Source organism: Aedes albopictus, chromosome 1 (assembly GCF_035046485.1).
Source record: "Aedes albopictus strain Foshan chromosome 1, AalbF5, whole genome shotgun sequence".
Lineage (NCBI taxonomy): Eukaryota > Metazoa > Arthropoda > Insecta > Diptera > Culicidae > Aedes > Aedes albopictus.
Genome location: NC_085136.1, coordinates 125,371,275 through 125,396,474, shown reverse-complemented (window position 1 = coordinate 125,396,474; position 25,200 = coordinate 125,371,275). Strand labels below are relative to the sequence as shown.

Here is a 25,200-nt window from a genome sequence, read left to right as displayed (position 1 = left end):
CTGCTAAACCGAACCAAAGACCATTTTTTGAAAAAAAAAATTAGTTTTCTTAACCATTGGATGAAGACTATTATGATAGTAGAATAACTAGCCACAGAAGTTCAATGTCGCGACTGTTCGTGTGACTAACATCTAGTTTGCCACGCCCTTACCGCGTCAGTAGCGGTACTAGAAGTGTCAAATAAATTTTATATACCAAAACAAAAGATCCTCTATCAGCTGGACAGTTAAAAACAATCAATTATTACAATTAAAGTTATAAATTTAATTACCTAAAAAAAGTGACTACAGCGCCATTAGAGTTCTAGTGTATTTCTATTATTATGATCTACCTTCAGTGTAAAAATCCAGTAATTCTTACATTTGTTTTGTCTTGGTTCACTTTGGCAGAACATTTTCATGGTTTTCTTCGACCAGCATAAATTTGAAGTACACATATTGCTCCACTTTCACATCTCAGGACATGCAAGGACATCATTTGACATAATCACTCTTGCTCTGTGTCTGCATAATGCATGGCCTACGCAAAAAAATAACATGAGTGGCAATTGTTGAGCTGGGAGGGCTTCCGCCGTTCATATTTCAAACTATGTTGAGACCTCCGTGCTACTATACCTACTATACGCGTCCTGTCTGATTCATGTTAAGGATTGTGAAGAATATCAACTTCAACTTCACACGATGAAAAATCCAGATTTTTTTCACAATCCGACTGGTTTTCTCTGAAACAAAGAAACACAGTCAGCCACACTGAACTAAATACCATATTCCAATGTTTTTGTTCAGCCAGAGTGAACTGAGTACAAAGTACTGAGAAATTAAATGTAATCATATCAATGATTTTAAATAATTTACATGTATTCTTCATCTCTGATGGTTAATAAAGGCTTGTACGTTACATGTGTGCAGAAAACTTTCAAATTATCTTTACTGTTGTTTATTTGTGAGTTGTTGAACTTTAAACTTAATTATCTCGGAATAAAATTTTTGGCGCTTAGTTCGGTTTAGCAGAACCCTGGCCAATTATTCTTCCAAAAAATTGTTAGGGGATTCCTTTAAAAACTCCCCTGAAATGCCTCAAGTGTTTCCTCCAAGGATTGTTTTACGACTTATCCTAGAATTCCTTCCAGTATTTAACCAGAGATCTCCTTCTGAAATTTGTGTAGGGATATCTCCAGAAATTTCTCTTAAAATTACTCCAAGAAGTTGCCTAAAATTTTTCCAGGGTTTGTTTCGGGAATTCCTTCAACAGTTTTTTTCTGAAGTTTACTAAGGGATTCCATAAGAAATTCTTACAATAATTCCTTCGGGGTTTTTACAGACATTTCTTCAGAAATTCACCCAGGAAAAATTCTTTCGGAGTTCTCCCAGGGATTCCTCCCGATTTTTTTAATTCACCTGAAGTTCCTCTAGGAATTCCTTTTGAAATTCATCTAGGTATTTCTTTTTGAATAAATTCCAGTAAAACGTCCCGGAATTCCTTCAGGTGAGCTCCAGAACATTTCCAAGGATTCCATTATTTGAGAGTTCTCTGGTAATACTGACAGAATATTCTTCAACATTTTCTCTAGGAATTCGTACAGGTTTACCTCGAGGGTTTCCTCTAAAAATATTGTCAAGGCTTTTACGAGATTACCTTCAAGAGTTCTTCCAAGGATCCTTCCGGGAATACGTCAATTGACATTTCTTTAGAATGATTCTCTGTGGAGAGTATATACAGCACATGAGTACATAAAATTATCTTTATGAAAAGGATTCATTCGGAACTATACCACTGAAGGCTAATTCTTAGAATAAAATTGGCAAAGGAAGCTCGGATAAGGAAATCTGCTGGGATCCCTGGGGATGAACTTTGGACTTCGAAGAAAATTCGGTAGAAATTTCCCATAGACGTATGTAGTAGAAGTACAAGTGGTATTTCAAGAGAGATCTGATGCAAACCGAACCAATAATTGTCGAGATTTTCTGTGAGCTCTGGCGTGTTCCGACTAAGATTCGATTAGAGATTTCAGTAATGCATAAAATTTACGGTGGGTATTTTTAGGGTTTACAGTGGGATTCTTAGGCGGATTCCCCAATTGTCGGGTTAATTTCAGAAGTTTCTGCTGGGATTCCTCATGGAGCTACTTAGATTCTTCCAGAAATCTAGGAATTCCAAGTATAGGAACACCTAAAAGAGTTCAGGAAGAAAAATTCCTGGAAAAATCACTGAACGAACTCCTGAAAAAAAATCTTGAAGGACTTCTGGAGCAATCTCAGAAAAAAAAAATCTTGGCAAAAAAGAAATCCTTCTGGGATTTCTCGGATATGTTTATAAAATTCTTTATTTAGAGAATTCTTCAGGAGTTTCTTCACAGATCGAAAAAAGAGTTAAAATTCTGTGACATATGATGCACATAATTGGAGCGTGGGATATCACAGAAGTTTACATGGCATATCATGTAAAGTTCATGAAAAATCATGTAAACTTCCATTATATGTCATGTAATTCAGCATGACTCTGAGTACTTACATGACATATAACACAAATTTACATGATTTATCATGCAAACCTTCATAATATTAAGTTTACATGACTAAAATGAAGTTTACATGACGTGTAGATCTCACTATTTTTATCTGTGTTCTATGATTCCTTCAGGACCTTCCTTCTGGAATTCTTTGAGGAGTTTTTTCTGGGATTTTTATTTTTCAGGATTCTTTCTTTGAAGAATTCCTCCTTCTGAGATTCCTGCAGGTATTCTTGAATCCTTCTCAATTTCCTCCAGAAGTATCCTCCATGTTGTCCTGGAAATCTTTAGGGGATGCCAGAATATTTTACCGTTTTTTTTTTTCAGGAGTCCCTTCTCTGATTCCTTCAGTAAGTTTTATTCCTGTGATTTAGCTACTTTTGGAACTCCTCTTGGAGATTTTTTGTGGGATTTCTTACTGGATTCTTCTAGGCGTTATTCAGGAATTTGTTGTTGGATCTATCCAAGAAAGTCTTCCAGGATTCCTCCAAGAAATTCATACGGGATGTTTCTGCGTTTTCCTCAAAAAACTCGGGATTCCTCCAGGAGTTCCTTTTGCAACTTCTGCTGATTCTTCTAGAATTCTCCAAAAAGTTCGTTCTGAAATTATCCCATATATTCCTTAGATTTTGTTCTCTTATGGCATTCATTATGGAATTAGTTCAAGAGTTTCGTATGGAATTCTTTTATGAGGTTCATATAAATTAATACAGCACTTCGTTGAAGAAATTCACGAGCAGTTTTGTAAGAAACGGCTCCAGGAGTCCCTTCGCGATTTCTCCACAATTTATTCAAGAACTCCTCCAAAAAATTCTTACGCGATTCAAATGGAGTTCTTCATAACAAAAATCTTCAAAAGTTCTTTCTGGGATTCTTCCGGGAACTTAGTGCCCTCCGGGATTTCAATTTTTTTTTAGATAATAGCTCCTGAGCTTCCTTCTAGTATCCTTCCAGCAATTTCACCCGGGATTTCTTTGGGGATGTTCTTTCCAGATGTTCTTTTCGGTGTTGTTTCAGGAATCCATTGCACTCCTTTCGAAATTTCTTCCAGACAAAATTCCTACATGACCCTCAAAGAATTCCATGCAAGGTTCTTCTAGGGGTTCCTTCTGAGATTTCTTCGGAAATTCTTTCTGAGATTCATCTAGACATTCATCCCGGTAATCCTCTTAGAACTTTCTCCGATATTCCTCCAAAAGATCTTCCGCGATTCTTCCGGAATTTTTACAAGATTTTCTTCCGGGTTTGCTTCAAGAACTCCTTCAGGGAATCCTGCAGGAATTCCTCCGGGAACTCCTTCCAGGGTTCCTTCTCTATGAATTCTGTCTAAGATACATCAAGAAGATCCTTATATCCTTCATCGAGAAGATCCTCTTGAGATTCATTTAAGAGCTCCAGGAACTAGATTTCTGCTGGATTTCTCCAGTTATTTTTTCCGTCATTTTTTCTGGGATTTCTCCAATAAGTTCTTCCGGAAATTCTTCAGGACCTCGAGTTTTGAAATTTGTAAGGTTTATAAATACTCTCATAGAATTACTCCAGGAGTTTCATATAGAACATGGTTTCCCAAACTGTGGGTCGCGACCCGCCAGGGGGGTCGCCGGCCTTCATCCAGGGGGTAGCGAGGCACAGTCGAATATTTTACTGCCTAATAGACAACAAATTAGGAAATTTCTATGGTAAGTCGCGAAAAGTACGTCTGCTGGCAAAAGGGGGCGCGCACCTAAAAGTTTGGGAATCTATGAAATAGAATATTTTTTTATCTGTAACAACGAGATTTTTAGCCCTAGGCTAGTTCATCTCGGGACCCACGCTTTACTTCCCTTCCGAAGGAAGAACTCACATTTAGGGAGTTTGACGGGAGTGGGATTCGCTCCCAGGTCCTCGGAGTGATAGTCAAGTGTTCTAACCATCACACCAGGTCTGCTCCACATAAAGTATTAGAGTTCGTATTCACATAGTTAACCACAGGAAAAAAAACATGAAGCTTTATGAACATATACAATGCACATAGAGTGAACGCAGTTGCACTAACCTTACCCTCCCGGTATCTGGTTATGCACAACTGCAGCAGACTGCACATACTGCATCGTAAAATTTATTGAAGTGTAACCATGGTTCACAGTGAATGCAAATATAATTAATCGATCTAGCGGAAACCTATGCCATATCGGCTTCCGCTTATCTGCACGGGTGACACGCTGTAAATAAACAATTCATAGATGACATCTGTTAAAGTGAACTGCCGAACAACGGCTGCGGAAGTGGATTGTTTAACATTTTAATAAACGCAGCAAATTGACTCATTATGCATTCCATCGGGCTACTGTCACGGACATAATCACAGACTCGAATACCTACTCTCAATTACGGGTTGAATGTTGTTAAACAAGCACTTTTGAATATCAGAAAAACGTGAACGTTGGGCAATCTGCATTTTATTGAATGATAAAAGAAGTGTAATTAAATTGACTATAATACCGTGCTTTTCATATACTTTCAATTGATTTCATTTCATTCACAGTTATCATCAGTTTGTGCTGGTTGGCCGGTTCAATCATCGGCTTTCTCCCGCTATTCGGATGGCACGAAACGCCCCAAATCGACACCTGTCTATTCCTCCAAGTCATGGACTACGACTATTTAGTTTTCCTGTACTTTTCGACAATCATCACCCCGGCACTCATCATGCTGGCATTCTACGCACACATATATCGAGTTATAGTTAAGCAAGTTCGTACTGCATTACAGAAGGTTTAAATGAACAGTTCATAATGATCTCTCCATTTCAGCTGCGTCAAATCGTAACAATGAATCCCTCCGGTGGACTTTCTTCGGAAAGCCGTAGATCTTCAGAGAGCAGCCGCATTCGGATATCGGCCATGAAAACTGGTCGTTGTAAACCGAACGGGCACGGTGGCACGATGCTGCGCGTTTTGGGTGCCGCCCAGAAGCGAGAGGTAAAGGCCACCCAGAACCTATCGATCATAGTGCTGTTCTTCATGATCTGCTGGATTCCACTGTACACCATCAACTGCATCGTGGCGTTCTGTCGCGACTGCACGATCCCTCCCACGTTGATGTTCTTCTGCATCATTCTGTCTCACCTCAACTCAGCTGTGAATCCTTTGCTGTACGCTTACCATCTGAAAGACTTCCGGGCGGCCCTCAAGAATCTCATTCTCAGCATGCTGGGGTACGATGTCACCACCCAGGAACTGAACTACCGGGCATCGCTGGCCAGTCAGCAGCAACAGATCGTCCAGCGACACTCCTTAATGGACAAGAGGTTTTCGCTGCAGCCTAAAGTTTATATTGGTGAGTATCATATAGTTTGATAGAGCTTTCAAAATCTAGTGAAAATTCAATGATCTAGCAGTTTTTGTGAATAGAATAACGTTCGCTGACTAGTTCCCTGAAAAAGTTTACCATGGGCAGTAATTTTAAGCTGAACTCAAATTTCAGGTTAATCACTGCATCTTGTAGTCTTCTAGGTGAAGAAGTGCCTAATGATCTAGTGACTACCACCACTTCTGATTTGTATGCAAAAGGTCCTGGGTTCTATTGCTGGCCCGCCCCTTTTCTTCAACTTTGTATCTTTCTATATACTCTATATTCTCCCGCCTCTCTACAACTCATGCATTTTCACATTGTTATAGCCATCGATAGAACAGAAACGGGCTGAAAAAGCCGTTTTCCTTTCTTCCAAATTTTCACAGCACATAGACAGTGTATCAGATAACGCCTGACATCCACGCACCAATGTGTGAACCCTCTGCCAACCATAGCCCATCAACACTCCGATATCCGCATGAATTTGTGCAGACGCAGAGGTATATTCGGTCTGATGTGGTCACAATCGATGGCAATCATCACTTCCCCCCTTCCTGACGGACGTAGAAGGCGCCATTGTTGCCTAAAAATAGAAGATAACCAACGCTCACGCACTGAAGATGTCTGTTAAGCAAGGTCGCAAACAGCTATTATCTCATAGGTGCCTTGTGTGAGTGCAGCTAGTCTGGCGATGCTGGATTATCAAGGTATTACGGTTTTACTTCAAGGTGTTTGAGATGAGGCCAAGGGGGTTTCCTGGGATTCCATTTAAGACACAAAAAGAGGATGTTCTAGGGGTTTCAAGGTTGTTTTTGGGGGCTCTATGGGAAGGGAGCTTAAAAAGGCTTCAACGAGTTTTAGTTGCGTTCAGAGGCGTTCCAGAGGGATTTAAGGTGGCTTCACTGGTGTTTGAGATTTATTTTACGGAGATTGAAGCCGTCTCAGAGACATTTCAAGAGGTTTGAGCAGTTTTTTAGAGGAATTCGGAGAGTTCCAGTTTCAATCTGAAACACGCCTGGAAACCCTCTGAAACGTTCCTGATTCCTCCTGAGACTCCTTGAAACGGCTCTTCAACTCTCTTATACACAAACCCTGCACTGCCATTCTTCTGCAAACTGACGTAAACGACATTGACAATTTTGTTATATTATTGGTTATTATGCATCAAACTCTTGTATCCTAATATAGCAGACATACTACAGTGTTATTATTTCACAAGATTTATACCAAAAGACGTCGAAATTTTGATTGGCGCTTACGCCACTTTGCAGAATTACGGCAGTGCACATATGGTAGCACAGAGTCCGGTTTTCAATGTAGCTACTGAGAATCCTGCAAAGTTAGTCCGGGGCCTTCCCCTCGTGCACTGCACACTGCAGCGATGTCTCTATAGATTGCGCTGATGAATGCATTCTTCACCTCGATCGTGACGAAGAAGCAATTATCCCGTCGTTTTTTCGTTCTTTTGTGCCCCTTGAAACGCCACTTGAGATCGCTTGAAATATTCCTGAGAACCGCTGCTATCCTCTGAAATGCCCTTGAAACGTCTCTTAGATACCCTGAAATGCCCTAGTTACACTCCTGTTACTACCCTGAAAAACCCATGAGATCTCCTGAAATACCCCTGAAACTCCCTGATACTTCCTAAAATGGCCAATGGCCATGACCAGGACACCTCCTGAAACACCTCTGACTCCGCCTGAATTGCCCCTGAGAATCTCTGGTGCCCTCCTGAAACACTAAACCCACTGAGATCGTCCCTGAGACTCCCTTATACCCCTTAAACCCTTTGAAACGCCCTTGAGAACTCGTGAAACGCCCGAGACCCCCTGCTACCCAGGTTTGATAATCCTCCTCGAAATCAAAAGAGTTTTGCAACATGCTCTATAGAGCGATCTTTTGCTTTTGCCTCGTGGCGAGGGAGCTAACGAACCCCAAACAGAGAGGCAATCAAAACTGAGCGAGGAAGAGGGGAACGACTTAAAGAGACCAAACCCAAGTAACCACAAGCATTATATCATTGCACGAACTAGACTGAATATCAACATTTGCAATGCGAAATGCAGTAATTCCACACTTGTCATGCAATAATCCTTTAGATTGGCATTATCAATGTAATGATGCATTGCATTTTTCTTTACATAAGGGTTCATTAAAAGGTGATATAAGATAATTCAATAATTCAACACTGCAAAAACTGAATAAATGCAATGTACAAACTAGCAAAGTTTGCTCTAACAATACAATTATAAAAGCTTGACTCTAATGGTAAACAAATCAAATCAAGAAGATTGAACAACTTTACGGTCAGCTCCATCAGTATTCAACATTTCTGGTTCGACTCCCGACCAACTTAATCCCCATTTGAGCCATCGATCGACGACAGCAAAACCTTTTTATAGATGACCTTTTCTCTTTTCTGTAGGCTGCTATCATTTGCCAATAATGATGGAAATCACAATTAGCATATGAGCAGTGTGCGAAGGGTGTTTTAATCGTCGTTTTAGTTTTCTTATATTGATTAAATATCTTCTAAAATGCATTATTTATTTATCAGAATGTAATGAATTACTGTATTCTATTACATATGACATAGTCGTTTTGCCTTCTACTGCAATGATTGAGACAGAAGATCAGTTTCCTTTTAGTTAATGAAAAATCTGTTGTTATCACTGCAGCAGAAACGGTCCAAGGCACCAGCGCGATGGAACTCATCTAGCGGTCTTCAACACTTCTGGTTCGACTCCCGATCCGGCGACAAAAAAATAATGGTTAAACCATGTGGTTAAGTCATGTGTGGGGGGCATCAGTACCGTCGATAACAAAACGGTGCTAAAAATAGATTTTTGTTTTGGTTTTTCGTGTTGCACGTATTAAGCATGTGCAAATGCAAATATACAGCACATGCATTTATGTTACTTTAGCAATGGCTGTCAGCGTGCTGCAATAGGTGGCACTTATTTGATTTTAGTGGGGCCCTTTTCGACTTTAATATTGCTTCAATGAGGGGTTTAAAGCAATGCAGCATTATATTCACAATTTTAAATATAAATGTAGGGCAAAATTGATGCACTTATATACGGCTTCGTGGTTACTTGGGCAGAGACGAACCAGCCAAGGGCTGAAAGTCTCTTTAATAAAGTCAAATCAATCAATCAGGGGAACGAAAAAAGAGCCGATGATTATTTCGGGTTTTTGAGTGCAATTTTCGGCTCGAGAGTCTTTCTTTGTATGGGAGTGGAACTCGCGAGAGCTTTTTAAGTGTGAGTGGACGTGAGAAACACAACAAGCAATTATGAGTGTTGGACGAACTCCTCGCTGCGCGGCAAGCTCGCGCTCGGTGCTGTTGAGGATTTGCGTTGTGATTTCTGAGTTTTATTTCCGCTCCTCATAAAATCACCGAAATCGCTTCCTCATTTTCTCGCGAGCGAGTTCCTGTCCAGCCTGCTGCTACCCCATAGAAACTACCATGAAATGCTCCTGCAAACACCTGAAATGCCACTGAGATAACTTGAGCGTTCTCTGAGACCATTGGTAGTCTCTAAGGACCCCTGGAACCCCATACACTAAAACCTAAATTTGCGCCAAACTCAATTAATGAAATAACACTGAGACTCCCTGAAATGGCTCTCTGAGGCCTTTTGAGATGCCCTGAACACATCTGAAACCACTTAAATCCTCCTAAAGTCTCGAAAATTATAACTTTTCGTTCTCACACTTTGGCTCCTTAAAGAAATTCACGTGGTCTGTGACCATAAATTGAAAACCACTGATATTTGCAACACATCTATGCGAAATTCTTGTGGCGCTTGTGCAACACAACTAGTAGGTATATTGAAATCAGTACTTCGTCAGGCGTGCACATTTGAATATTTGCACATTTTTCTAGCACTTCTGGTGCTTCTGCAATTCCCGTGGCCCGTAACGTCATATTGAGAACCATTGGGCTGTATTCAAGAAAGTCGATCCGAAGGCGCAGAATCCAAAACAACATGTTTATTTCTTTGTCACACTTGTGATTCTTGAGATATTCACGTGCCCCGTTATCATGAATTGGAAATCACTGATTGTTGTTGTTGTTGTTCATTTATTTAATCTTTACGCCTGAGGCGGCCTTCGATTACGAGGAAACCACTGATTTTTTGAACATATCTATATTAGAGATACTGATCCTTGAGATGATCAGTCCGATAAGCATTTGCACTTCTTTCTAGCACTTTCGGTTCTTGAGAAATCCTTGTGGCCCGTGACCCCAGATTGGGAACCACTGATCTCTGCTATACAACAACTACCACAGTACAGTGTGATCAGTGCTCTCTGGAGTGCAGAATTCGGAAAACCTTTTCGCTTTATCCTCACACCTTCGGTTATAGAGACATTCGCTTGGCCCATGACCGTAGGTTAGGAACCACTGAACTTAGCAAAACTGCCAAACTATTTATTAACCTAAAGCTTGAGCTTGATTGACCGCTCGTAGAATCTACTCCAGTATCGCCAGACCAGCTACACTCACACAAGGAACCAATGAGATATCTGCCGGGGACTAGCAGGCATCTTCAGTGTGTGAGCGTTGGTGATCCTCTATTTCTAGGCGACAATGGCGCCTGTCACGTCAGGTTGCAGGTCAATTTGGGGAAGAGTAAGGAAGTGATGATTGCAATCGTTTGTTAACCTAAATAACTTAAAATGTTTGCACGGGTTAGAAATTTTGTAATATCGATCCCCACAAACTAATTCTGAAACTGAAAAAAACGCTCCCCCGAATTACGCACTAATTCCCAAATAGCGCTCCCCCCGTTTTGAATGCTCCCTGAAGCCCTCTTGAAAATACTTTGGGCTGATGACCTGAAGGACCGAGTTCGGCATCGTAGTGCTGCAGGAGGTGTGTTGGGCAGGATCCATGGTACGAACGTTCTACGTCTACGAACGTTCTAGATACCAATCAATCATACTATCTTTCAGAACTGCGGCAACACACGCAAGCTGGGAACAACTTTTTTGCAATTTCTTATCGTAATAGGCTGTTTTACCTCACGCAAATCTGACAGGAAAAGGCCTACTTTCCCACACCAAATTAACAGTGCTGTAATGGTTCATTACAGCACTGATTTGCGTTGCGTAATGAACCATTACAGCACTGTTTTCAGTTTTGGTCAACTTCTTGATGCTTTCTGGGCGCAGTTTTGAAAAATTGTGACAACTGCACAGTATAACCTGTTATGTTCAGATTTTCTTAAACATGGCTATGAACATCAGTGTGCAGTTTGATGAAAAAGTTTTGTTAAAAACTATCCTCAAGGATAATTTATGGAATTGCAAAAAAACGTTGTACGCAACTCGGTGCAGAACTCGATTTTTCCAGCACTCGTCGTAATTATCCAACTCGGCAAGCCTCGTTGGATAAATGTACGACTCGTGCTGTAAAAATTGTCATTCTGCACCTTGTTGCCTAAACTACTATTTTGCAATTTCTCATCGTAATAGGCTGTTTTACGTCACGCAAACCTGACAGGAAAAGGCCTACTCTTCCACACCAAATTAGCAGTGCTGTAATGGTTCATTACAGCATTGATTTGCGTTGCGTAATGAACCATTACAGCACTGTTTTCTGTTTTGATCAACTTCTTGATGCTTTCTGGACGCAGGTTTGAAAAATTGTGACAACTGCACAGTATAACCTGCTATGATCAGACTTTCATAAACATGGCTATGAACATCAGCGTGCAGTTTGATGAAAACATTTTATTAAAAACTCCTCAAGTGGTGATTTATGAAATTGCAAAAAACGTTGTACGCAACTCAGTGCAGAATTTGATTTTTACAGCACTCGTCATAATTATCCAACTCGGCAAGCCTCGTTGGATAGATGTGCGACTCGTGCTGTAAAAATCTTCATTCTGCACCTTGTTGCGTAAACTACTATTATCGTGATGGACGACATGCAGAAGCGCGTGATCGGTTGGTAGCCGATCAACGAAAGAATGTGCAAGTTGAGAATGATCAAGGATTCACTGATGATTGCCCAAACTACGATGTCAAGATCATTATAGGAGACCCAAACGATCAAGTAGACCAGCAGGAGGGATTCGAACAGGCATTTGGAAAGTTCAGTGGCGGCCGCCACCTTACAAACGAGGACGAGTTCGATGTGGCCCCTCTAAAGAACTGGTGGAGTATAAATAATAAAAGCAGTCATCATCGACGCAACCGAGAGTACGATCAACGTGGTAGATGGAACAAATGGTTCGACGACGAATACAAAATGATTTTGTAGGAGAAGAACCGTGCGTGTGCGGTAATGCTGAAGCGAGGAACCTGGAAGAATGTAGAACGATACAAATGAAAGCGACCCGTAGATTTCGGGAGGAAAAACGTCATCAGGGGTGAGTGCGAGAGTATGAAACTGGTGTGCCGTTCTTGAGAAACAATGCAATGCAACCAGAAGCTCAACGCATCGCGCAACGGCTTCATGTTGCGTACCGACATAAGATGACGGATTGAAAAGGTGGGGCACACCTGAATGGGCGATGGAAACGTAGATACGAGATACCAGGGCAACAAAGGAAACGGCTGCGTCCGTCGTGCAGAGGACTACAAAATGCTGTCCCACATCATCTTCCACCGTATATCAACTAAAACGAATGAATTCGTGGGAAGCTAGCAAGCCGGCTTCATTGACGTCCAATTCTCCAAATTGGTCCAAATTCTCTACAAATCAGGCCAAACATGTCTAAACGTCCTATCTGCAGAAAAGAGGCTCTCTTTAGTTTCCCTCTCTGTCGTTAATATCTCAGCTGTTTATTTGTATTATGATTGTCTCCTTGCATTGAACGATGGTCAAAATAATCGTCTTTTGTTTTGTACTGCAAAAATAGTTGAAAAGTGTACCATTACATTGCAATAATTGAAAGAGAAAATAAACAAAGAGCATCTCAAATGCAGATAGGACCTATTGAAATGTTTGGCCTGAAATGCCGTGAATTCCACCTGTTCATCGATTTCGAAAGGTAGCAAACGACAGTATTGGCCGCACAATGCTATGGCAAATCATGGACGAAAACGGCTTTCCTGGGAAACTTGCCAGACTGATTCACAGTGTGCAAAACTGCGTAAGGGATGAACCGAAGACACTACATGCAAAGGCATGCAAATGTTTGAATCAGAATTCCAAATTTACTGTCAATGTCATTCCAATCAAGCAGTAGACCTGTCAAACGTGCTTTAGTGGAATTGTTCAGCAACATTATCGTATCATCATCATCAGCAACAATCAGCACAATAGAAGAAGGTAGCATGAAGAAAATGTGAAATGAAGGTAGATAGAAGGTCGGAATGATATGCCGAGGTTTTATGCAACCGTCCATGTTGCGCAGCACAAAGCTGTACCAATAATCATCTGGAGCTTTTCGATAGCTCTCGATGAGACATGTAGAAGTATAAGATCTGGTAAACACATAAGGTACCCCGGGGCAAGTGGGACCTAAAAAAATACTAGTTTGGTTTTGTCATGCCAAAAAATTCTAAACATAATTAATTTTATAATTCCCATGGTTCTAAAAGACATTATTGGTATATTTCTCCATAAAAACGGGCATTGAACTTTTTTCAAAATTTTTACATTCTATATATTATGCATATAATGAAAAGTGAAGCAGATCTTCATTTACTCCGTATCACGGGGCAAGTGGGACTCATTCGGAATGTTTGTACAAATGGCTTAATATAGTTGCTGCATATATGTAAGGTAGCAGCAATTATAAATAGCTTATACGAATAACTATGTTTAGCGATTCATGTTGGAAGTGTTTTGTGGTATCGTGCATAAATTACGTAACATTCATAAGAACGCATCACTGACAAAAAAGTTGATGAATCTTGTGCAAAACAAATTGCTTTTTTTATAGAAAAAGCGCTATACAGTTAAATGCCGGAAGGCTTCCAAACTTGCTTTTTATATTACATAGTTGATGAATCTCATCAAAAGATTTTTCAAGTTTTACAGATGTTATGTTTCCCCTTACATGATTTTCCGATCATTGAATAAAGATTTTTTAATCGGGAACTTTGAATAAGTCGTTTTCCAATTTTTTCATACTTTATGGCCGGTTTCTTAACACTCAGAAAAACTCATTATGCAACGGAAAACGAAAAAAAATAGAATGTGATTAGATGAAAATATGAAAATAGATGGTTTCGGAAAAAAATATGTTCTACCCATTTACCATATTAAACAATAGCTTCATCATCAGAATAGTAGTAATTAAACATAATTCAACGATTTATTACTTAAGGCACCGATTTTTACTTCACTTTTGTGTGAATTTCGACTTAGGTTGAAGACAGCGAGATCAAACTATGACATTGTGTTTGTTTACTCTCATAGGTCTCACTTGCCCCAGATGCTGAAATGCACTGGGGCAAGTGGGAGCAGTTAACTAAAGGTAATAAATGAAAATAAAATTCACCTTTTTCGCTTAAAATAATTTGCAAGCACTCCAAATATTATCCTGAAACCGAAAAAGTTTAACTTTATTTGAAATTCTATTTTTAAACGACGAATATAGTAGAGTACGTTAATCTCACTTAGTGAATTGAAAATTACATATGAACAACAATAACATATATGGTCTCTTTATGGTGAGAACAATAACAATTTTTGAATTCAAAGTATCCGTTGGTGTGATACCTATGTTTTCCATGAAGAATGTTTGCCTTAAAAACAAAAAATAGATAAAATTATAGCCGTAGGTCTCACTTGCCCCGGATTCTCACTTGCCCCGGGGTACCTTAAGCTAGGGCCCATCCCAAGTAACAATGACAGCTGAACAACAGCTTATTCAGCCAAAATTTTTAAAATCGCGCTTAAGACCCATGTAACAGAACTAGCTGAATAATACTTTCTTAAGCTAAAGTTTGCTTAAAAGTGGTTTGTTCCACTCTTCTACAACTAAAATGTTTGTTGGGGAGTAGCTAATTCATCTGTTGTACGGCAATAATGTTTGTTAAGATGTTACCTGGCTCTGTTGACGATATTGATCTCATGAAATTCTCTCATTTCACATGCATATTTGAAAGAGACAGATCAAAGCGTAAGAAAATGTTGTGTGGTATAGATGATTGAATCATTAGATGGATCAAGCATACACTCCCAAATGCGACACAAATCCATAAAGTGTACCTGTACACGATTTAAGCTACTTTACATTGTATATATTTTTATCTTTATATATCGCCCATGCAGAAGACACACGGACCGAGACAGAAATTATTTAAGCAGTGCAGTAAAGTTGCCATAAAATTTTAAAACGGGTAATAAATTCAGCACTCATCTTTAACAAAATGGTGGTGGTAAACATGCATGACCAATGGTGGATTATTTTTAGTACTCATTACACTGCCGTTCTACGCATTATTGTCCCATGTTATATGGGATTCCCATATAACATGGGACAATTGGGCGTAGAACGGCAGTACATTTATGGTTCTTTCTACATTAGTGATCGTTAAAACTCAAAACCTTTTTTTAACCTATTGCGTAAAAAAGGACCTATTGTAATTGCGATAATAATTATTCTTTTCCACGGTTGCCAATGCTCCAATGTCAATGCTAGTTTTGTAGGACAATCTTTAAGACACTCTGCTCTTGGAGTCAATGGAATCTCTGTATAGTAATAACATTAAGATCTACAGTAATGTGGTTCATTTTAAGTTTAAATAACTGCATGGTTAAGAACATAAATAGATGCATACCAAAAATTCGAATTATAAAATGAGTTTCAACATTTGTTTCCCCCTTTCCAATTCCAGATTCCCCTGTCTATTTCCGAGCCCAACAGCAGCTTCGAAGGCAGCAGTCCGAACTACTACAGCGACATTCACTTGAGCGATCGGAAAGTGGTACCTCGTTCAACAGTCTGAACAAAAAGCGCCTAATCAGCACCACCCGTTCCGACCCGGGATCGCCGAACGTTGTAATCAGTACATCGGCCATTAGTGCAAGTCCCGTCGAATCCAACTGCTCTTCCCCTCAACGGTTCGATCTACGGATTGTGGATGGCAGCCAACGGAACCATTTTAGGATGTGGGGCATAGCCGAAGTGCCCAGCATAAATGAAGATAGCGTCCATAGGAAATCTCTTGAGGACGGAGACAATGGCGGACTGGTGCTGATTTGCGGTGGTACCGAAGAACCGATTGTCGAGAACAGCGAGAGTATAGAGCAAACGTCCGTGGAAGTCAATTTGGAGGACATCGGTCAGGACTTCCCGGGGCACGAAGTCCTGCAGGCTGGGGACTTGACGCCTCATCAAATTGAAGAAGATAGAAACATAAGTTCTCTCTATAATATAGTAACCTCTAAACGAAGAAGTCGGAGTTCGTGCTGCATCTTACAGGACGCCACCTTAACCGCCCAATCGGTGACAGACTCCGTCTACCTAATAGAGGATCATTCCCCCAGTAGAATACTCGCAAAGCACGTGTCACGCAACAGCGCCAACAACAACAGTGTCAACTGTAGTGACGATTGCACCAACCACCGTAGTCTTGATCTAGTCGATAACGTAAACAACAACAGTCAACTCTGTCAGCATGTCTCTAGTCCAAATACTGCGCTGCCTGGTGAAACACCAACCACGGTACCATCTCGACATAGGTCCATGAGCAAATCGTTTTCGCTGTTCAACAGCGCCCATCATGCCAATCCCTCATCGAAGCCACAGTCGCCGATCATCTCTTTGGCGACCGATAGTGGCGAATCGTCACATTCCAGCCTTTTCAAGCTGTTCAGCTCTAGTAACGGGGCTAAGCAGCGGGTGCGTAGTTTTAAGTTCAACAAGCGTTCTTTGTCCAACGACAAGTGAATCGATCGCGAGAGAAATTTAGTTTATAAGTGTAACTGTGAAATATTATAAATATTTGAATCTTTCTCCGATGTACTAGAGAAATTAAAGCCAAAACCATATCTCTCCTTAATACACGTTTTGTTCTGCAATGTATCACAATGACCACATTAGACCACAATGACCACATTGGTGATGCAGAGGGCCGAATAGAAAGATGTCCATCCTGGGCAATCGCCTTGACCTGTGGTCAGGTCAAAATACCAAGATATTGGAAACTTTCAGCATTCTCCACTGCTTGCCCAGCTACCGTATCCACACGGAACCGCCAAACTACCCAAAATTGAGTTCTTTCGACGCAATCCCATAGTTCGGCCCAATAAGCCAAATTTGAGTAAATCGATTAAAATCACACTAGGTAAATTGCCTTCACCTCCAGCAAAAACATTTACTTAAGAGTAGGTAAATTCAACCCAAGACCCCCCCTCATTCAACCCAAATTTGAGTAAACCTGCATTTACCCAAAATTGGCTTATTGGGCTCAAGGACCCCCGTTGGGTAGATGCATCTCTGTTTGTTTTTGACAACATCGGTGAGGGAAAGAGGGAAAACAACCTAATTTTGGGTAACTAGTTTATTCGACATACTCACACACTTAGCACAAATCACCGACTTCGGTAAATTTTTTACCGAAATCTCAACAGCTGATCGCTCGGTAATCCGTTCGGTAAACGAACAAACTACCGATCGATCGGTAAACTGACAGTTTCCATGAAACGTCAAAATTACCGAACCGTTCGGTAGTTTTCATGCACACCTACCGATCCGTCTGTAATGTTGTTTTTTCCATTTCGTTCCTTCTCAGCCGCATTAAAAATGAAAACAAAACATGAAACATGTAAAAGTTTGAACGATATGATTTATTCAGCAGATTTTTATATTTTCTTATAAATCTCCTATTTGTTGCATAATTTAACTATTCACATCACCAGTTTGTGCGACACCTTGTGCGAGATCCAGCATATATCCTTATGTTTTCCAGCGCACCACCGTCGGTGTTATCATCGCCACCGGTCAAGCTTGGGGGGGGGGGGTTATTTCACTGGAAAATTAATTTATCACACTATAATATTGATGTGCCACGTAATAACAAACGAAATTAAGTTACAAAGGTACTCACCTATAGCTTTTACAAGAGTTGGAAGAGAATAATACGTGTTAAAAATTAGCGCTTATTCCACCGTCTCCGCTGAGAAAATTGGCCATTGCCAGTATGACGTTTCTAGCCAGCAGGCTACCGACTTCGGTAACCTTAGGAACCGATTATTCGGTAAACATTACCGAATTCGGTGTTGGGCTTATTTTTCAGTCCAGTTCGGTGAAATAAATTACCGTACTCGTTAAAATGCTTCACATTTACCGAAATTTTGTAATTTATCTTACAAATTTCGGTGATTGAGAGCGTGATTACCGAAACCCCGGTATTTTTTTGAATTACCGATCCGTTTCGGTAATTTTCATTACCGAACTCATGACGTCTGTTTAACTGTGCAGCTTTGAGTAAAATCGACCCAAAAATTAGGTAGTTTGATTTCTCCGTGCACTTATCCACGAACGGTAATAGAGCTTGCTGACGTTTATTCACCTTTCTCTTTCAAACATGTATACATTCCGCCTATAGGCGGAATAGGATTTGTTGTCATCAGGAAAGGTTTCCCGATGAAAACAAATCCTATCCCGCCTGCAAGCTTGAAAGAGAGAGGTGAATAAACGTCAGCAAGCTCTATGGCGGCGGCGGGCATATCCAACCGGTTCGGATTTTGACGTTTCTTGGGGGAAAGTCAAAACAGTTTCATTCTCCTCCTCACCCCTTCACCCACCGTTTGGTGGCGCCAACCGATTGCGATTCCCAAGAAACGTCAAATTTCGAATCGGTTGTTTGAGTCCGCCGCCGCCATTACCGCTCGCGGATAAGTGGATAGCTGAAAGTGTTAACATTCAACAATTTAGTCTTGTTGACGTTGATGGTAAGATCTGCTGCCGAGGAGCGATCGGCAAGATCATCGAACTTACTCTGCATATCAGAGTGCCATTGTTGAGCTAAGAGACCAGCGTCATTAGCCAGATCGTAGTCGTTTAGGTGCTCCATGGTTATGAGCTGCCACAGCAACCCACGATTTTCTAGCGAATACATAATGCAATCCACTCATCCGCGAGCGGTAATGGCGGCGGCGAGCATGTCCAACCGGTTCGGATTTTGACGTTTCTTGGGGGACATCAAAACAGTTTCATTCTCCTCCACACCCCTTTACCCACCATTTGATGGCGCCAACCGATTGCGATACCCACGAAACGTCAAAATTCGAATCAGTTTATTGTGCCCGCCGCCGCCATTACCGCTCGTGCATAAGTGGATAGCATCCCCCAACAGTAACATACTGTGCAAACATCACCAGCCTAACCGTTAATCTTATCAGAATAAACCCCACCTTCAAAACGGCCGATCATTGCTTTTTTCCCCAGTCATTCATAAGCCCGTGCTTCAAATGGGCCAGTAACGGTAAAATTTTGTTTTCATTTGTTGGTCCTCTCGTTTAAAGGGCCGACAACCGAAAATTTTCGGAGCGGCTCTCGGGCGCACGCAGAACTCGATGTACACAGCGCAACGAGTAACTTTCACGCAGCGACCGAAAAGACAAAAGAATTTTCACGCAGATTTGTATAACACCGGATCAACACAAAAAATGTGCTGATCCGGTGTTACACAAATCTGCGTGGAAATTCTTTTGTCTTTTTGCTCGCTGCGTGAAAGTTACTCGTGCGCTGTGTTGTTTCATTTAAGGGTGCGTCGGGCCGAGCGCCGAGAGCGAGAATTCTCTCTCTTAAAAACGGCCAAGCCTTGATACGATCCAGTTAGTCTAGTGGTTAAGGCTATGGATCACCAATCAGGAGACGGCGGGTTCGATTCCCGTTCCGGTCGGGAAAATTTTCTCGACTCCCTGGGCATAGTGTATCATTGTACACTCAGAAATAAAAGTATACACGGAATTACTATTATTTATGCATATTGTATCCGCATCTCTCTCACTCTCTTTCTGTTTTCATGCTATCTGGTGCTTCGCCTGGCGAAACACTTCTCTTCTACCCAGGCTAAACGGCAGATAGCATGAAAATAGAAAGAGAGTGAGAGAGATGTGGATACAAAATGCATAAATAATAGTAATTCCGTGTATACTTTTATTTCTGAGTGTACTTGCCTCACAATATACAAATTCATGCAATGGTAGGCAAAGAAAGCCCTTCAATTAATAACTGTGGAAGTGCTCAAAGAACACTAAGTTGAAGCGACGCAGGCCAAGTCCCAGTGGGGACGTCGTGCCATAAATAAGAAGAAGAAGACTGCAGATTGAATTGTGTGCCCTTCACATCATGAAAGTTACAGTTACAGTTGCATGAAAGTTGATGCTTTCCGATCCCAATCATCGCTATGTGTTAGAACATCTAACACGGCCGTTTGTTATTGAACTTGTATGACGTCACCACTCTTCCCCTAAAAAGTTGTTTACTTATCACTTTTTACTAATACAAGTAAACGACGAGTTCCTCCAGACCTCCTTTATATGACATTGGTACAGTAGACGTTCGATAACTGCAACATGTTTACGTTTCACTTAGCGAACAAAATTCGATAATTGCAACGTCAGACAGGCGTCAACAACCCGTCACTTGATGTTAAATGAACGTAAAATTCATTCAATTGTTCATTAGGGCTAACCTGGCGCACCGGTTTGACGGATAGCGGTGCGATAATTGCAAATTTGTTGCACTTACCGAACTTGCAGTTAAAAAGCATTGCAGTTAAACCACATGCACCGACCGAACGTCTACTGTACCATCTATAGATAGTATAGATATGTAGTACCATCCAAGAGACGATTAGGAGGCCGGTATCCGATGATGTATCAAGAAATCTACTTATCCGCGAACGGTAATGGCGGCGACGGGCATAACCAGCCGATTCGAATTTTGAGGTTTCTTGGGGATCGCAATCGGTTGGCGCCATCGAACGGTGGGTAAAGGGGTGAGGAGGACAATGACTGTTTTGAACTGTTTCGACTTTCCCCCGCGTTTTCCCCCAAGAAACGTCAACATCCGAACCGGTTAGTTATGCCTAGAAATCCTCTACATAGAGATAAGCGGAAGTTACATATGTCGATTCGGCAACGCTGTTCATTTTGTTTACATCAGCTGCCAACACTTGCTGCAAAGCTAGATGTTCAAACTTTGTGCGTGACTTCGTAGTGGTTCAAGTCGTTTTGTTTCCATTTTCTAATTATGGTACACTGAAATGAAAACTCCATTAATTTTTATGTGCGTAAAACAGATAAAAGCAAATCGGTTGCTTAAATCCTTAGTTTATGTGCGGCATTTAGATTGTAAAGTGTTTGCATTGAATGCAATTATGTTGCACATATTTTATATATGCATGGCAATGAAATCTAAAAATGATATATTTTCAACCTATATTAACCAAACTTGAATTTTGAGTGTGTCGATTGATAACTCAAAATATTTCATCAGGCTCTTGTCGCTGGCAGTTAACGGTCGATTATTTTAGTCACCCGGTCAAATTGATGCAGTTTTTTAAGGTAACTTATTTTAATAGCATTCTTTTACATTTTAACCATAAAAATTTGCCAACAAATCCAGGTTACTATGTGTCTACGTTGATCACATTTTTCAAAGAGTATCTTTCGGCAGAATTGTCGGAACCCAGCCTAAACCAAATGTAGGTGGAATCCTCGGTGGAATTACCACCATGGTTTTATGGAGACAAGAGTTTGTAAGTATTTCTTTTTGATTATTGAAATAGTTTCCAATTTAAATAAATGCTTTCTCCCAAGAATTGATTTAAGTGGATGTGCTCTTGGATGTGCTGGAGGACTGGTCGTGCAGCGAAACCACCGAAACGGATAACGCATTTGACAACAGCTCCAGAAACGCTCGCGCCACCGCCCGGGGGAGCAGGTCAAGGTACCTGCACGCAGAAGCTCAAGGTACCTGCAAGCGGCGCCTCAGCGTTTGAAGGAAAACCTCCGGAGTCATACACGGAAACACTATATGGGGCAGTTTGTAAAATTCTTCATCACTAGATTTACATTCTTTGCTTCGAAATATATTCGTTTTCTCATAAATAGACCGACGATTGTGTGAAAATAAATCTGAATTATTTTATTTCTAGAAAATCACATATAGTATTTATTTGTCACGACACATAAAATTCAATAAGTTTGGCCATTGCAATGAAAAAGTACAGACCTTTATTAAATATGTGCATTGCATGTAGAAACTAAGAGTTTTTTAGAAATCTGGTTTTATGTTCAAAACCAATAAAATTTATGTGCAAAGCTTGATTACAAAAATCTATGTGCGCGGCATTTACAAAATAGATGCGAATTATTCTTAGTGTAGAATTTTTTTTTTCAAAATTTTGAAAAAAATAGCGGAGCAATCGATGAAATCTGGAATTTATTGCAAAGTGTTAAGCTAAACATATCGGCAGAACTGAAGCAAGAAGCAGCAATGAAAGTTTTTTCTAGAAGTGCAGCAACAAAAGTTTCGTCATAAGCTTCAGCTTTTGAAAGCAGAATTAATATTAATTCTATCTTTTTACTAAACTTACATATACCGTCAATTTCTCGATATTAAAAATAAATAATTTTAATTTATTTAGTTCGGATTGCAATACCGTTCAATCGACGCCTTCTTACGAACGATCAGCTTGTTCATTTGGCTCACACTTTGACAGTTCTTTCTGCACGATTGGCTTACAATGGCCGCCTCCGCATATCTCTATAATGTAGGATTACTAGTTATGCCCGCAGCCGCCATTACCGGTCGCGAATAAGTGGATATGCTCGTGGATACGCGACGAGGCCGGATCGGTGAATCCGCATTTATCCGTTCCTAACCGTCGCTAACCGCTGCTAACTGAGCAGCAGTTAGACGCGGTTAACGACGGTTAGCGACGGATAAATGAGGATTTTTCCGGTTAGCAAAGGAAGTGTCATTCCCCCTGTTAGCCCCATATCCGCCGAGATATCCGCAGCACGACGCTCCTCGACGACCTTTTTACCGAAGCGTCTTCTTTAGTCGGCGTGTGTTAAACCGGTGCCGGATTTTTTTGTATCATGTATTTAATATTTATTGTTTTTTTTTTTATTTAATTTTCATTTATATATTTTTTTATTTTATATTCACTTATCCGCGAGCGGTAATGGCGGCGGCGGGCATATTCAACCGGTTCGGATTTTGACGTTTCTTGGGGGAAAGTCAAAGCAGTTTCATTTTCCTCCTCACCCCTTCACCCACCGTTCGGTGGCGCCAACCGATTGCGATCCCCAAGAAACGTCAAAATTCGAATCGGTTATTTGTGCCCGCCGCCGCCATTACCGCTCGCGGATAAGTGGATAATTTATTTTTATGTTTTTAAGTTTTTTTTGCTCGTTTTGAAAAATCCGCCACTTTTATTTCACAGTGTATTTATTGTGTTAAGAATGCCTTCATTTTGAGTACTTTCAACTCGATGTGCAGCGGGATTTAATTTTGCGTCAATTGGCATACGCAGTTGTCATTTCACGCCCCGAATCACGCACTGCCGTGAAAATCAAAACATTTCCATCAGTAAGTTTCTGGGCCAAAACAGCAAAAATCGGCAAAATTATTCCAAATTTGCAGGGCACTTCCGTTTACTCACCGGCCAAAACACCATGGGCAAATTGGAGCTACTGCAGTGTCTGACCGGGCACCGTGGACGCGCCTGGGGAGCTGGCTGGCATCCGAAAGGAAACGTGCTGGCCACTTGCGGCGAAGACAAAACCATCCGCATCTGGGCCGAGGATGCAAGCCAGCGCTGGGTGGCCAAGACGGTACTCTCCGACGGACACACCAGAACCATTCGCGACGTGGCGTGGTCTCCGTGCGGGCAGTATCTGGCGTCGGCCAGTTTCGATGCCACCGTTGCCATCTGGGACAAGAAGTCAGGTGAGCCGGAATGGTTTATGACCTTTGTTGAGTTGTAATTGTAGGGTGATTTGGTATGCTTTGGACACTGGAGAGAGTTTTGAGATTTTCAAAGAATGTATTAAATTTTCAAATTGTTTTATTATGCTTTAAGGTGAATTCGAGTGTAATGCCACTTTGGAAGGCCACGAGAACGAGGTCAAAAGCGTGTCCTGGTCCAAGTCCGGCACGTTGCTGGCAACGTGCAGCAGGGACAAATCTGTTTGGGTTTGGGAAGTGGCCCAGGAGGACGAATACGAATGTGCAGCCGTGCTGAACACGCACACACAGGACGTGAAGAAAGTCGAGTGGCATCCACATGAGGACATTCTGGCCTCGGCTAGTTACGACAATACCATCAAGTTGTACAAGGAAGACCTGGCTGACAGCGATTGGAGCAGCTTCGATACGCTGGTTTCGCACGAGTCGACCGTTTGGAGCATTTCCTTCGATGGTTCCGGGAAGAGGATGGCTTCGTGCAGCGACGACCAGACCGTGAAGATCTGGCAGGAGTACAAACCGGGCAATGAGTTCGGTGTCAGTTGTCCGGACAATACACCGGTGTGGAAGTGCGTGTGTACCTTGGCTGGGTACCACAGCCGGAGCGTGTACGACATCAGCTGGTGCAAACAGAGTGGTCTTCTGGCCACGGCCTGCGGTGACGACATGGTGAGGATATTCAAGGAAGTGGAAGGTTCCTCGCCGCACGAGCCGACGTTCGAGATGGTTGGTTCGAAACATGCCCATTCCCAGGATGTGAACACGGTCGAGTGGAATCCGACGGTGGTTGGATTGTTGGTCACTACCAGTGACGACGGCGAAGTCAAGTTGTGGAAGTACGAACCTGAGGAGTAACGGATGTGATTCACAGGTTAGTATGGAAATTGATTTATATTTGTGTATATTGGGGTTTCATAAAAGTTATGAGAAACACACTAGAGTGTACATTAGAAAGAAAAGTCCATTAACTAATTTTAGGTTGATTCGGGACTATTCTTCGTTAAATCTCAATAGATACCCGAGCAGGAGGCTCAAGTAGTGTGAAGTTAGGGACCGCCTCCAACAGCTAACGAAGGAAACAGGGCTATATCCCTGACGCAGTAAACCATTTCCACTGACAAAGCGTAGAGCGAAAGGTGTAGTTGCAAGATGCATGTTTCGGTACTGTGGGTAAAGGGATGGGATATTCTACTCCAGTTGTTCCCAATCACCACAGATACTATCTCAAACAGCGTTTCTCAAAGTATGGAAGTCCCATCGACTTCCCAATCTGCGCGAGTTGTTTCGTGAAATTTGTAGGGAACATCATGGTTCTCCACAGGTTTCATCTCAGCAATTCCTTTTCTGCTTCTAATTGCACGTACTCGTAGACGACAAAGGTATGGTTGGCAATGGGTTCACACATTGGTGCGAGGATGCCAGGCGTGAGGTGATAGATTTGTGTATTTATTTCT

General features: G+C 41.4%; 2 protein-coding genes across 9 annotated transcripts in view; both read left to right on the top strand.

Moving 5' to 3' along the window:
* LOC109422953 (5-hydroxytryptamine receptor 2B) overlaps positions 1-16,817 on the top strand; it is a 172,379-nt gene extending 155,562 nt beyond the window's left edge. For all 8 annotated transcript variants that reach the window (XM_062845351.1, XM_062845349.1, XM_062845350.1 and 5 more), the window contains 3 exons: positions 5,035-5,243; positions 5,303-5,828; positions 15,651-16,817. In XM_062845351.1, coding sequence (XP_062701335.1) covers positions 5,035-5,243; positions 5,303-5,828; positions 15,651-16,705 — 1,790 coding nt within the window. In that variant the 3' untranslated portion in view covers positions 16,706-16,817. The remainder of the gene's footprint in view (positions 1-5,034; positions 5,244-5,302; positions 5,829-15,650) is intronic.
* Positions 16,818-23,325: 6,508 nt separating this feature from the next.
* Positions 23,326-24,679, top strand: LOC109403528 (probable cytosolic iron-sulfur protein assembly protein Ciao1). The gene is made up of 2 exons (XM_019676350.3): positions 23,326-23,728; positions 23,862-24,679. Exons 1-2 carry the CDS (start codon positions 23,455-23,457, stop codon positions 24,599-24,601), a joined length of 1,014 nt encoding a protein of 337 aa, XP_019531895.3. The 5' UTR covers positions 23,326-23,454; the 3' UTR covers positions 24,602-24,679.
* The last annotated feature ends 521 nt before the right edge of the window (positions 24,680-25,200 follow it).